The sequence below is a fragment of the Cheilinus undulatus genome, linkage group 4 (genome assembly GCF_018320785.1).
Source record: "Cheilinus undulatus linkage group 4, ASM1832078v1, whole genome shotgun sequence".
Lineage (NCBI taxonomy): Eukaryota > Metazoa > Chordata > Actinopteri > Labriformes > Labridae > Cheilinus > Cheilinus undulatus.
In genome coordinates this window covers 8,803,182-8,818,073 of record NC_054868.1, presented here as the reverse complement: position 1 = coordinate 8,818,073, position 14,892 = coordinate 8,803,182, and the positions used below count along the sequence as shown (strand labels likewise).

The window sequence follows — 14,892 nt, the reverse complement described above, 5'->3', positions numbered from 1 at the left end:
TGAACCAGGTAGGACACTTTTAACAGATTTTCTCCATCATGACTATTTTGTAAATGTACTATGCAGAGTGAAGTTCTTTGTTAAACCTCAATTCAGAATGAAAGTAAACAGTGAAGTACGGCAAAGCTAAGCGCCACTTTTCTACATGTCAGTTTTTATATTTTTCTGATTGAGGGGCCCGTAGCAGCAGAGTTTACTTACCTAGCATTTAAACACATAGCTGCCAGCCTGGTTCACACTGAGAGCAAGTGTGATATAGTGTTTAATAAATGCACCTTATAGAGAGCAGTTTTTATTTTATAAACTTCTCCATGGAAAATTTGTGTGCGTTTAAATGCTTTCAAAATTCACATTATTTATTGTTTTCAGATATGAATTATTAGCTCAATAACTGTATGTTTGGTAGTTGTTCTGTATGGAAGGAATTGTGGAGTCTTGCTGGCCAAATAGACCATCCAAAAAAAGAGTAGCTTGAACTATGGTCCAGTGACAGGGAAACATCTCTCACACAGCTTAGCTGGGAATTCAAACTGGCAACTAAGTAGGACAAAATATGAAAGGATGGAAGTTAACAGTATGTCATCATTTATACACTGGAAGCAGAGTTAGAGGAACATCGTTAGCCAGGTCTGCAGGAATGCTACTTAATGAGATACGTCTCTCAGAACGGTGAGGTTTGGCCCCATTGAGCCGATGGAAAGTGTGAAAGTGGGGCAGCAGCCCAATCTGTGGACTGGTTTTAATCACACAGACCTCAGCTTCTATAGAGAGCGGATGAATCACCAGGCAAGCTGTCGCCACCGGAGAATGAGGGCATCATGAAACACTTTTGGAGGCCATGTCCTGGAATTCCAGCACTTTTTTTAGGCACCACATCTTTTACTATCATTGTGTAGAGGCAGTATTTTAGGTCTTTTCTACTTTTATTGATGTATTTGTTTTTTATTTTGTACAGTGCAGTTTATACCTCATGAATCTGAAGTATTATAAATACATTAAAAGAGGCTGTTCTTCTGAAAGCACACTTTTCTAAAGTGGTGATTTTGGTCTATGTTGATATCAGGAGTAAAAAGGTGAACAGCATTTCAGTAAGAGCGTTCACATGAACACCTGTGTTTGGATCTCAATTGCCTGATGCGCCTATATATTACATATTTCGGAAGCTTAGGTAGTTAACTTGATGCCAACACATGTTCAAAATTGTTAATGGACCTGCCAATTTAGTATTGTTAAGAGCTAATTTAAACCTAGGAAAGAATTTAGATCTTTTGCATTTGACATCACAGTCTTTCCCACCTGGTCTTGCCAGCCTGGACAGCACAAGGTGCGTTACTTAAGGAATGCCAGTGATAGATATGTACTTCTGTCCACAAATTCCTCTGTGTAGTGCATATGTATTCAGATATTTTAGAAAGTTTGAAAAGTCAGTAATTCGTTGGAGATTTACTTGGTGTATTCACCTTCCACCGGCGTATGTGTCTGGCTGTGTCATGAGCATTCTTGTGCATATATACATGTATATTCTCAGGCTCAGAGGGTATATGCAATGCATTTTTACTAGAGGACACCACTAGGGGTCACAAAGATTACTGTATACACATAGGCTGTAGAAAGAATTGGACAAACCCCGTGTGACGTCAGTCGTCTGCTTACAATAGGCGGACTCAAACGGCTTTTGAAGCCAATCCGTGGACGCTTCCATATTGAAATCGCGGCCTCAACCGAGCTTTGGATCAATGGCCCGCCCACTAAGAGCGACTTCCTGTCAGCCTGTACCTAGCATTCCAGTCGACAGAAATGGAGCCTCTACCTGCCGAGCTATCTGTCAATCAAATGAGACGAGCCAATCAGCTTTCATCCTAAATATAATCCAAACGATTGTGGTACAAAAACATTCACCCCCCGTACAATGGGAGCACAATAAGACGCTAGCTAATGAGATACATTTGGTGTTTCGAACCAGGCTGTAAACAGTTTATTTTGTGTGTCAAAACCGGCTGTTTAACATGTGTGCAGACGGGACTTCCGGTGTTCCTGCAGCCAGCCTCAAGTGGACACTCGCAATTTTTTGCACTTCCGCATTGGCTTCAGGACCAGAGGTTGCCGCTTGTGTATACACCTACCTGATGTGTAAAACTACAAACATGGAGACACCTGAGGCTTTTATGATAACCAGGGGGAAAAGTAACTGGTAGCATTTACTCAAATGACTGTGATCGAGCTGGGGGGGGGGTACTTGTACTTTTCTGAGTACATTTTGAAATCAGTCCTACTACAAACTGTACTTTTACTTGAGTACTATGCTCTTGTACTTCTTCCTCTGTTGTCTACAGTAGACATTTGTGTCCCACAGCAAAATCTGGAGTGTTGAATTTCCAGGGTTAAACATTTCAGAGTTGATTTCAATTCCAAAAGTTTGACTCTAACTCCATTCAGAGTGAAATTTTCTTCAGTGTTAAGAGTTTTTTCAGTGTTAAGAGCCAGTGTTGACCCACCAGTGTTAGTTCAACTCTGTAAAGAGTCAAGTACTCTAAGCTCTGCCCGCTGCGATTTCAAATCCTAGGGGGAAATGTTGGCAGAGTTTCCCATCATGCTCTTGGGCAGAGTGTTTAGACATGTTTGTTTGGATGTTGCCTGTTGGACAGTGATTCCTGCGGGGGTTCTTTTTAATTTTTCTGGTGTACTTTTGTTGTCTTTGATGTCAGACACATTTGCACCATGCATGACATTATCCACTGAGTTAGAGGTCCAGTTTGTGACTTTAAGTGCTCCTTAAGGAAGCATAATGCATATTCCAATCCTCATTATTGCCTCTTAAAGTGTCAGGAGCAACTAGCAGGACACTTTTCACTTAAATTGGACCACTTAACAGCTGTTGCCCAGCTGCATATAAACAGTCTGTTAATCTCATTTTTCACCTTGATGAGAAATGTCATGACATTTTATTCTCATGCCACGAGATCTCGTCACAGCCCTTGTCACTGGACATTACTGCTTCTTCTGTTCTTTTATTGAATGGTAGTTTGCGAACAGCTGCCAGCCACTGTCTGGCTAAGGCGCCACATTACAACCAAGCCCTGGTGAAATAATTTGAATTGCATGGTTTTAAACTAACATAAAAGTAGAATGAAATCTCCTTTTCTTGCTGTATTGCTTAAAAAAGCTGTTACTTCCCAGACCAGCAGCCTTCCTTTCTAACATACGAAACAGTCTCACCATGAAACCTGCAGCTGCTGCTGATTTCTGTCTCTTTTTTTGTGGATTTTCCAGGTTTTTCAATCACCACCACTCTTCACTTGGTGACTGTATTACCTTCTGTCGGCATGCTGTCCAATTACCGTACTGCTGTCTGCTTTTTTCTGCCTGAACTTGGTTCAACTGTGCTTCAGTCAGACCTGCCGCACCAGATGGCTGAGAGTGTGCTACTGGGAATAATGTGAATGCCAGAAAGTAGAGACAACCACAAGAAAGTCTAGTAAAACTGGCCTGGTTCCATGTATTTTATCTTGAAAGTTTTAGCACAGTCAAGAAAATATAAGCAGCTATTATGGAGAAAAAAATTTCAATGTCCTGGTCTTATCCTTCCTGCCGTCTTGTCATCCCTGTTTTCCTCTCCCTGCTTTGTGAATGGAGGCACCACTGTCCCTGCATGATAATGCATTGCCAAGCTAGCGATAAGAAACAGGGTGAGTGAGGTTTTACAGCTCTGCACAGACACATGAGATACAGTTTGATTTAGTAGTGCTGGCAAAGGACAAAAACAAAGACTGATCCGGTACGATTTATGTTCTCTCAGGAGCTAATTCACTAATGGAGGAGAGCAGTCGTTTACTCTGCAGCCTGTTTGCTGATGCAGATTTCTTTGCCTTTAACTTGGCGCTCCATAAAGATGATGGAGATGTGATCATAAGATCTTGACAGATGAGTAAGGGTGCACTCGAGAATTAAATTGAATTAAGGCGCATCATCTTTTTGACTCCCTCATGCTCTGACACAAAGCCAGGTCGGGGGTGTTTTGACCCCTCTGAGGGTTCTGATTGGCTGCTGACAGTGGTGTGACATCATTGTGTGCTAGGCAGGGGTTCAATAAAAGCTGTCCTCCCTCCGCCCTCTGAGTGCTATCATTTACAGCAGGTCCCTCATCTGATTTATGGTCCCACTGACCGACCTCTTCACTCCCTGTGCTGGTCCCTGGTCAATAACTAATGCTATCTCAAGACATTTTATAAATAGCAGGTCTAGTCCATACTCTTGGTTATAATACAGAAAGCCTTATTAAACCACCAGGAGCAATAATCTTTGCAACATTTAGCAAAGATTCTACATAGAAATAGAGAATCTGTGCTCGGGGGTCTGGATTTTCTGCATGTGACATGCCCAGGTTTACATTTGTGGTACATTTTGTAGTTCCAGTTGTGTTGCCCATCATGTTTCAGCAAACTTCAGCCAGTGTGGCCAGCAGAAAACCAGGTGGGATGTGACAGTATAAGCAGATCCCATTAACAGTAGTGTTACAGTGGTCTATTAGTCTCTAACAACAGATAACAGGGTAATAGTTCTGCTGACTATCAAGCACAGGTCATAGATTTTAACTCAAGTCCACCTGTGGTAAATTAAATTGATTGGACATGATTTGGAAAAGCACACACCTCTCTATAGAATGTGCCAATGCTGGAAATGCATGCCGGGACAAAAACCAAGCCATGAGGTCAAGGGAATTGCCTGCAGAGCTCAGATACATGATTACTGCAAGGTACAGATCCAGGGAAGGCTACAAAAAAAGTTTGTTTGCACTAAAGGTTTCCAAGAGCACAGTGGCCTCCATTATTCTCAAATAGAAGATGTTTGGTACAGCCAAGACTCTACCAAGAGATGGCTGTCCGGCCAAACTGAGCAATCGGTGGAAAAGGGACCCTAGAGGTCCTGTGTGGAGACGGGACAAAGTTCCAGAAGGATTACCATCACTGCAGCCCTCCACTGATCTGGTAGGCTTATGGCAGAGTGGCTGGACGGAGGCCTCTCCTGTTGACAGTTGATGCAAGGTTGGGGTTGAACAAAGATGAAAGTACATGTTGCTTCTCCACAGAGTTTATGTCTGAGACATGGTGCTGGATAGTGCTGTCGGACAATGGGATCATTGTCATCTTTAGCAGCAGGGAATAGTGAAGACTTTCCTGTCTTCACTAAAGCTTGCTCAGTATCTCAGCTGCTTTTCTGTGCAATTTATTTGGCCTCCTCCTGTCAAAAAATCATGCACCTTGATTTCCAAACCTTGGTTGCTTTGTCACAGTGTGATGCTGTATAGTTCACTTGGTCTCACGCTGTCGTTAGCCAGCACCTCTTTGAAAATTGCACGCTGTGGCATCAGGAATCATCCATGAAAATCAAAACTTGAAATAGTCATGGTCGTACTTGCTCTTTTTTCTGCTCACTCCCGGAGTCACTTTCTCCACAGTGGTTAAAAATCTCTGATCTAGATTAAGTGCGCATTCACACCAGAGCCGTTCGTCTGGTCTGTTTTCCTGGATAGTCCAGTTCGTTGGGGCCGGTGTGAAAGCTCACACAAACTCTGGTGCAGACCAAACAAGCGAACTCTGGTCCGCTTGAAAACACGGGGTCTCGGTCCGCTTCCTAACGAACCCTTGTATGGTTCGTTTGAGGTGTGAAAGCAAAGTGGACTAACTTGTGAACCAAAGGCAGTAAGTAAGAGGCATAAAGCGTAATGATATAGGGATTTATATGTGATTGAATATACTCAAATACACGTCGTTGCCTCGTTTGGCGTCTGTGTAGCTATAGCAACACATCGTAGTCAGTGCTGATTCACTTGTCGCATGTAAAGAACGAGATGCTGGACAGCTCACCGCCTCACTTGCTGCTCATAATGCCCCAATGCAAAAGCAGAAACTCCGTGACAGCGTAAATTTGGTATTTTTTCATTGCTGATGTGGAAAAAAGACCAGCGGAAGGAGATAGATTTCCGGTTTTGTCTTCTTCTTCGATGCCGTCTTTTTTCCTTGGTCGCCTTTTGTTTATGACAACAGCTCCCCTAGTGGGTAGAGGTTAGGTGTACAGACGGTTTGGTCTGTTTGACCAAGAGAAGTGTGAATGCGAACTAAACCAAAGGAAAGTGCAACAATGTTGCAATTTCCATTCCAAAACAGAGCGAGTCCACTGGACTATCAGGTTTAAAATGAACAACCTTAAATACTGCCAAGCCATGCTGCTGCATGAGATGCTTGTGATGCTTTCTATTATCTGTGCTTGTTTACACCTAGGTTTAGAGTGTTATTGTGGTATTGTAGTATTCATTAACCAGAGCTACAGTGGATCCTAGTAGTGGGTAGCTACATGACAGTTTAGACAGCATACCAGGATTGTGGTTGGATTGTGGATCGATCTCCCTTAATCCTTTGTCGGCTGATCACACACAGCCCTAGTTTACACCAGAAATAGACTTTTTAAGTAAATCAAGTGTACAAGAAATCAGCCTTCAAAGTCTCTTCATTAACTCCTATATACTTTAATTGCTGCCCATGTAAGTTAACTGTAATTATGTGCTTTTCAGTACTTAATTACCTGTTCGCTATGCTGTTATGAGAGTTATATCAAGACAAGAAGAGCTCATATTACATCCCCCATGTAAACATAACCCTACTGTTTAACATCAGCTTCATTATGGAATGTTTTGTAAAAGCTCTGGAATAGAAACAGGCTGATGTCGGTTTCATTCATATCCATCGATTTGAGATGCTACATCCATAACAACAAGACTCCTCCACACACAACTTACCTGCTGCTTTCAAAAACAAAACAGAATCCTGGAACAAGTTCAAGGTAGGAGTTGAGATTTTTTGGCAACTTTATAAACATAAAACTGAAGAAGAGAATAAACCTGAAACTGGAGGGGCAGGTTTGTTTGTGTTAGGGTTTGGTTTGGTTCCAAGAAATACCAGATTAACTTAGTTTGGAGTTAAAATGGAAAGTGGATATTTAAGAGGGAATAAAATGCATTAATAACACATAAACCACTAGATAAAGGATCACAGATGAGGTAAAATTATTAGCCCCCTGATGCTAATAGTCAGTTGTGTCTCCTTTTTGCTGCAGCCTGCAGTTGTTTGTGTAGTTTTCTACAAGTATCTGACATGTCCTCAGAGGAATCCCAGCCCATTCTTCTTTGGCCAATCTCTCAAGCTCCTCTAGATTTGATGGTCCTCTGGCATGGACCTTGGTCTTCAGTTCACCCCACAGATTTTCAATGGGATTCAGGTCAGGGCTTTTTGCAGGCCATTCAGTAATGCTCACTTTGGTCTTCTGGAGGTAGTTCTTCACCTGGAGCCACAGATGTTTTGGATTGCTGGAAGACAAAGCGACAACCCAGACTCAGTTTTGCTGGGTCAAAGTTTACTTTCAAAATCTTCACATATCCTCTTTCTTCATGATTCCTTCCACGTTTAGAAGATTCCCAGTTCCAGATGCACTGAAGCATCCCACAGCATAATACTCCTACTATGTTTCACTGTTGGGACGATGTTCTTTGGGTTATACGCCTCTCCCTTTTTTTTCCATAGACAATGTCTTTATGGCTAAAGAGCTCTAGTTTGGTCTCACCTGACCAAAGGACATGGTTCCAGTATGCAGAATCTTTCTCCAGGTTGTCCTTAGCATACTTCAGTCTGGCTTAAAGGTGTCTCTTCTGCAGAAGCGGTGTTTTTCTTGGTCTGTTACCTCTCATCTAGTGATTGTCTTCTCTGAGACTACAATTCCTGACTTGGCTGAGTCATTCACTAGTGTCCTGGCGGGTGTCCTGGAGTCTTTAGTAAAGGTGTGAATCTTTAAGTATCTCATGGTCTGATTCCAGTTCTGTGGGTCACGATTCTATTCAGAATTGTTTTTTGATTCAAACACATTCCTTATTTCTTATACAGAGGGAATCATTTCAGCATCTGCTCCAGTCTGCTGTGCATGAAAAAATACTTAAAAAGCTTAATAAAATGGGCTCAAGATAATGTTTTTTGAAGGGGGCTAATAATTTGGACCCTGACATTTCTTATTTTTAGTGAAATAATTATGTTTCTGTGTGCAAAGTAAAACCATGTTAGCATCCTATATCACAGTAGTTCTCAACCTTGGGGTTGGGACCCCCTTGGGGGTCATGAGACACTGAGAGGGGGTCTCCAGATGCCTTAAAAAACAAAGAATATTTTTTAAATGACACTGCTGCCACTTTATACCAGTTTTGTCAAATTTTGACCCATTTTCATTATTTCTCCCACCAATTTTAACAAATTTTTCCCATTTAACACCTATTTTTGTCATGTTTCAACTCTTTCCACCACTTTTTTCTGCCTGTTTTTGCCACTTCAAAACCAATTCTTTCCACTTAGGCCTAGCTCTGTTGATTATTGCTGCCATTAACCCCTTTTTACACCTATTTTACCCATTTTAACCACATTTCACCATTTAAAATGCCCTTTTTTTACTAGTTTAATTTCTGCCAATCTCTGCCTATTTCATCTTTCTAAGTAAACCCTTTAGCCTGTTTTTTTAAATTAATTTTTCATCCCATTTCACCAAATTTCCAACCGTTTTTGTCAGTTTGAAGCCAATTTAGCCACTAATTAACTCCCTTTAACCTCTGTTTATGCCCATTTTGCCACTTTAACCCATTTTTGCCATTGTTTTTGCAATTTCTGTCTAGTTTTCACCACTTCTAACCCATTTTGGCTACTTTTAAAATCCAATTTCACCGCCTTTTCTACCATTTTTTTGCCATTATTAATCTATTGTAGCAATTTTAAACCAATTCTTATTGATTTTTTTTCTTTGATAAGAGTGGTTATTTTTTCAGGTTAGATATGAAATACAGATATCACAGCTTAACTTTACAATGGACCATGGTTTTGTTGTCCTCCATGGGCCCCCAGTTTGGCTGGGAGCCAGAAAGCTCTACCATTTATCCCCCTTTACGGACAGCCTTGTCTGCATATGACTATTCCAAATTGTGCATGGCTGTGTTCAACCACCTTTAGGTACAGTGGGGGTTCCCGGTCTCTGGCACCTTTATTTTGGGGGTTGCGGGCTTAAAAAAGTGAGATCTCCTGTTATATCAAACCAGGATGTTTTGAAAAACTGTTTTACAAAATTCCCTGCTCTGTTTAACAGCACTTGGGAAATACTTTTTTAAAAGCCTCTAAAATTACACAGTACTTTTACATAAAACCAAATATTTTGTCTGTATTTCCACTCTGGGAATTTTGGAATTTCAGAACCCCCCTCTTTTGAAAATAAGAGATTATCTTATCTCATCTGTTGCATCAAAACTCATAACAAGCACACATGTTTAGGTAGACATTGCAGATTCCTTTGTAAGCCAGTGTATTAGTTAGTCCCTGCATCTGCAAGCACTCACCCCCAGCTAACAAACACACATACACACAATACACTCCACAAGCAGAGTTTCAGGGCCAGACATTCCTCCCTGGTCCACATTATTGACCTCAGCTGCTCCGCACTGACAGGCAGGAGAGGAACTCGCCGTCTGGACGTACCCCACCTATTGAAAGCATGCGTTGAGATACCCTCTCCGCCCCTTACGTTTCCTCTACATAGTCTTATGACTTCCAGAAGTATACAGTCATCTATTCCCTGCATAGTTAGATCAACATTAAGGCCAGTTCCTCCGTTGTATTCTTTGTCTATAGGGGATTTTCCCCTCCAAGCATACCATACCATAAATGAACAGCCACTAAAACGTCAAAGTGATCATATGATACCCTTCTGCTTTGTCAGATCTACCTGCCAATCTTACGCTCCAATCTTTTCTCTTTGATTTCTTTGGAAGTCCTGAAAGCGTGAGAGAGGATTGGCTATCAGTTTGAGATATGAGAAGAGAGATCTCGGTCCAAAAATCTTATCTCCTCAAGGGAGGCCCTGATGTGGGCCTGCTGCTAGATGAGGAATCTCCCTTTGGAGAGAGAGAAACACTGGGTCGGGGTCCAAAGAGTCCAAGCAAAGAGGAGAGCAGCCAGCAGAGGGAGCGTGTTGTTATTATTGTGTAAGATGAGGGGGAGAGGGTTGTGTTTGTGTTGGTATGGAAATAGTCTGAGCGCTTTAAGTAGGTCACACTCATCATTTTTCCCCTGATATGGCCCTCTGGGATAGATGTAAACCATACAGTAGTCTCACTCTGCAATAAAACGACGGTTTAATGGCAGTGTTTCACTGGTGTTCTCACTCTCCTTTGCCTTTCTGTTGAACTCCAGAGGAGAAATATGTGACGATTCAGCCGTATACCAGCCAAGGGAAGGATGAAGTCAGCTTTGAGAAGGGGGTCACCGTGGAGGTCATCCAGAAGAACCTAGAGGGCTGGTGGTTCATCAGGTGAGTAAAAACTGCTGGCAAAGAACATTAACACCAAGCAGATTAATCTGACTATGAACTGAGCAGGGGAATACAGAATGAGGCAAAGCTGCTTAAATTAAGACAATACAACACAGGCTTTTGAACGCAAGTTTCCACTTGATTTTGCCCTAGTCTGTTCTGTCCAAAAAAATCAACAGAATAAGGTTATTTCAGACCCCCTTCACTTTTTCCATTTTGTTCATTTGCAGCCTGATGCTTACAATCGTTTCATTCCATTTTTCCTTCATTAATCTACACTCAGTGCTCCATAATGACAATGTGAAATGTTTGGAAATACTTACAAGTATTCAAATTTTGCTCAGGTTCCTCTCATTTCTCTGGATCACTCCTGAGATGTTTCTACACCTTGACTGGAGTCCACCTGGGGTAAATTATATTGATCTGACATGATTTCAAAAGGCGCACACCTCCCTAAGAAGGCCTCACAGCTGACAATGCATATCACAACAACAACCAAGCCATGAGATCAGAGGAACTGCCTGCAGGGCTCAGAGACTGGATTGCTGCAAGACCCAGATCCGGGTAAGGTGGCAAAAAATTGTGCTTCACTGAAGGTTCCAAAGAGCACAGTGGCACAACCAGGACTTTCTAAGAGCTGGTCACCTGGCAAAACTGAGCAATCGGTGGCGAAGGGCCTAAGGAGAGTTGACCAAGAACCCAATGGCCACTCTGACTAAACTCCAGAGATCCTGTGTGGAGATGGGACAAAGTTCCAGAAGGACAACCATCACTGCAGCTGTCCACTTATCTGGGCTTTATGACCATTTTAGGGCCTGTTTAGAGCTCATGATGCAGCTTATTGAGTTGGTGACCTCAAATTGCTGGGCTTTAGTAAGCATTGTTTTGTTTTGCTGGAAGAAGCACTGTTTGGTGTAGCTGTCCACACATCATGCCTGCCCATGCTGGTTTTTCAAAGTTTGGTGCAGCGGTTGCTACTTAAACACGTCTGCAAGGTGTACTTGAATTATGACAAACCACTCTGATGTCACTGCAGCGCGCTTGGAGGCGGGGCAGGCCCACTTGGACCGGCTCGGCCTTGCCTGGCACGGCCAAACTGGTGATGAAAAAGTAAATTAGCACAGCTTGGCTTGGATTAGTGTGGCCAGTAATCATAATGGAAAGGCCTTATTGGTCACCTCTCTTACTAAGGCCATTCCCCCCCGAATGCTCAGTTTGGCTAGATGACTAGCTTTAGGAAAAGTCCTGGTTGTGCCAAACCTCTTCTGTTGGAGAATTATGGAGGCAGTCATGCTATTTGGAATCTTCAGTGCAGTAAGGTTTTTTGTAGGCTTTCCCAGATCTGTGCCTTACAACAAGCACTTGCGTTTTGCTTTGATATGCGTTGTCAACTGTGAGGCTTTTTTTAGAGATGTGTGTGCCCTTCCAAATCATGCCCGGTCATTTTAATTTAACACAGCTGGACCCCAGTCAAGGTGGAGAAACATCTTAGGAGCAATCAAGAGAAATGGGAGGCACCTAGAAAAAGTGAAGGGGGTCTGAATACTTTCAATTCCCTGTACATGACAAGAAAGGAATGTTGCAGAAGTAACAGACAAAGTAAAGGAGTTCGTTGTGCAGTGTTGTGATTAGAATATTTGCCTTTATTTCAATGCAATCTGTACTTTGAGATATTCAGTGCATCCACAAAAACGTCCAGACATGCATACTGGTAATCAGAAGGAAAGTATGGTAAAGCAGTTGAATTACATTAATGGAGATCACACCTGTATAATTCCAGTTGACAGGTGAAAACATCATCACCCCTTCACATCTACTCATGGCAATTTTTTCTGAATGTTTCTTCCTGAGTTCTCACATCAGCTCACCCTTTTGTGTTGACACCTGCAGCTTACCCTGAAATTTTCAGGAAGTTTTCAGGAGTTTTCAGGGGTCTTTAGAGATGATGATTTGCTGTCATGATATCTAACTCCTGCTGACACTTGACCAGAATGTCCTCTTTAAAGAAACTTGAAAAATACATGCCCAACAGTAATCTTCGCTGTCACCAAACCATACCCTACTGAACTCTACATTACTGTCAGATGACATCATGTCTTTAGTAACAGAAAGACTGCATGTGATACATTAGTAAATCATTATGTAAGAGTTCTTCTCCTCTATTTGTGTCATATATGAACCTCCAGTACTAAATCCTTAACCATTCAGTGTGTTGGCTCAGGATGACGGTGCCCCATATATACACTTGGCAGTGATGTGATTTGTCATCCAGTTTCAAAGTGAACAGGTCCTTAGTGACATTGTTGGCAGTCTTCCCTCCTCACTGCTTTGATCAAGATGGCAGCTTTCTCCAACTCTCATTTATTTATGGTTTGGAGTGTAGAAACAATTAGCATATAGCAGCATATAGCATCTTAAATAAACAGAGAGCCCAGCCTTGAATTTCTAATGTGTGTAATGTCTGTCCTACTGTTTTTGCTTGTATGTTGTTTACCAGGCTGTGTGTTTCCTACCAGTTGTTTGCTTCTTTGTGTCCCTGGGGGGCAAAACAGATTGGAGCTTATCTGCACTTAGGATTACTATCACATGCTGCCCTGTGGCTTCTGACATAAACATGCTCCCTTAAAAGTGTGCATACTTGTATACAAACAAATATATTTGAGAGGGCTTGTGTGATATTTGAGGTATATACTATGCCATGAAACACTATTGATTCCTTCCTGATTTCTAAGTATCAAGAAATCTCTTAAATAGAACTTGTCTGACAAAGTGAAGTATGCTAAAACAAAGGTTCTCAACCTTGGGGTTGGGACCCCCTTGGGGGCCACGAGACACTCTGAGGGTGTCACCATATGCCTTTGAAAAACTAAGAATGATTTTTAAATTAAACTGTTCCCACTTTACACCAATTTTACCAAATGCCAAGACTTTTTCATCACTTTTTAACACCAATTTTGACAATTTTAGAACGTTTTTGCCACTTAAAATCCATTTTTTTCTGTTTTAAACCCTTTCCATCACTTTTTTTCTGCCTGTTTTTGCCACTTCTCAACCAATTCTTGCCACATTCTGCCATTATTGCCTCTGTTGGCCCATTATTGCCTCTGTCAATCACTTTTAACAACCCATTTTTGCCCATTTTACCCACATTTAACCCATTTTTGCCAGTCTATATCAAATATTTATCCACCTAATTTCAACAGATTTTTTTGCACCTAAAAACCATTTCAGCCACTTTTGTAATCCCCCCTTACCACTTTTTTTGCCACTTTAACCCAAATATATATTCTTTGGAAATCTAACTTCACCAGCTTTTCCACCATTTTTTTGCCATCATCAACCAATTTTAGCGACTTTAACCCATTTAATTATGTTTTTAACAAAAGTTATTTTCATTTAGAGAAGGTTATTCATACATAAATGAATAAATAAAGATATGTGCTTCTAAGAGTGGTTATTATTCAAGTCAGATAGAAAATATGGTTTCACAGCTTAACTTCATAACAAACCATGGTTTGCTAACCTCCCTGGGCCCCCAGCTTAGCGGGGTATTTTTTATTTAAAAAATAAGCAGTTTGATGGTGTCTCCTACCTCTAAGTCATGCTTCAAGACCACACTGGTGATGCAGTGCAGCACTCATTCAAACAAGTCAAGGTCATAAAATTTTGTTTGCATTCATTTGATTCCAAAATCAAGACACTTTTAAGAATTGCTTTACCTTGTCAGTGGACTTAAAATGTTTTCCAGCACAAAATAATTTATACAAAAGTCATTAAACCTTTGAGAAATTGTGGTTAACTACCCACATTTTTCAATTAATTGTAATTTTAAAATGGGACTGCTTGTCATCTATAGTTTTAGGCCCTAACAGCTGAATGGTAGAGTTGTTTCCCTCCTGAGGTAATTTGCTTTGAAATTCTTGCACTATGTTTACAGAGGCAAAGAGTTAACACATATACTGCTGATAATAACTGAAGTTGCAAAGGTTTTTTTTTTTTTTTTTTAATCAGACAGTTCCATGAAGGACCAGTTAAATTTGGTGTAACGTACTCTTGCTATTACATTACAATATGTCAGTACCTCTGATATGCATCATATTGCCAGATTCTTGCAGCTACAGTACGCATCATTAAAGGGAATCCATGAGCTGGAGGTAGAGGTTGTCATCTGCTGTGAAAAAAAAACCCTGAGGTGAATTTATGATTTGCCATGTTACTAAATAAATATTAAAGAAATAAAAATGAACTTGATTTATTTGCTTCTGTCCTTTTTGTAGTGCGCAGTGAGTCATTTCAGAGCATGTTGTCCAATAAAATAATCCTCCAGGTGTACATCTGAGTCATGCTGCACTCTGTGTGCCCTTGTGTTTTTTTTACAGTTAAATCATAGCATGGGAGCTTTTTTAGTCACGGGGACTCCTTGTGGTCACAGCTGGAGTCATAAAACAGGGGAGCAGAAATGATCACATCTCTTCTGAGCAGAAAATGGCCCAACGAGAGGCAAAT

The 14,892-nt window shown here is 41.2% G+C and overlaps 1 protein-coding gene across 4 annotated transcripts in view; it reads left to right on the top strand.

Annotated features, from left to right (window-relative positions):
* Positions 1–14,892, top strand: part of sh3pxd2aa (SH3 and PX domains 2Aa) — a 227,897-nt gene that overhangs the window by 197,215 nt on the left and 15,790 nt on the right. For all 4 annotated transcript variants that reach the window (XM_041786334.1, XM_041786333.1, XM_041786332.1 and 1 more), the window contains one exon: positions 10,269–10,386. In XM_041786334.1, coding sequence (XP_041642268.1) covers positions 10,269–10,386 — 118 coding nt within the window. The remainder of the gene's footprint in view (positions 1–10,268; positions 10,387–14,892) is intronic.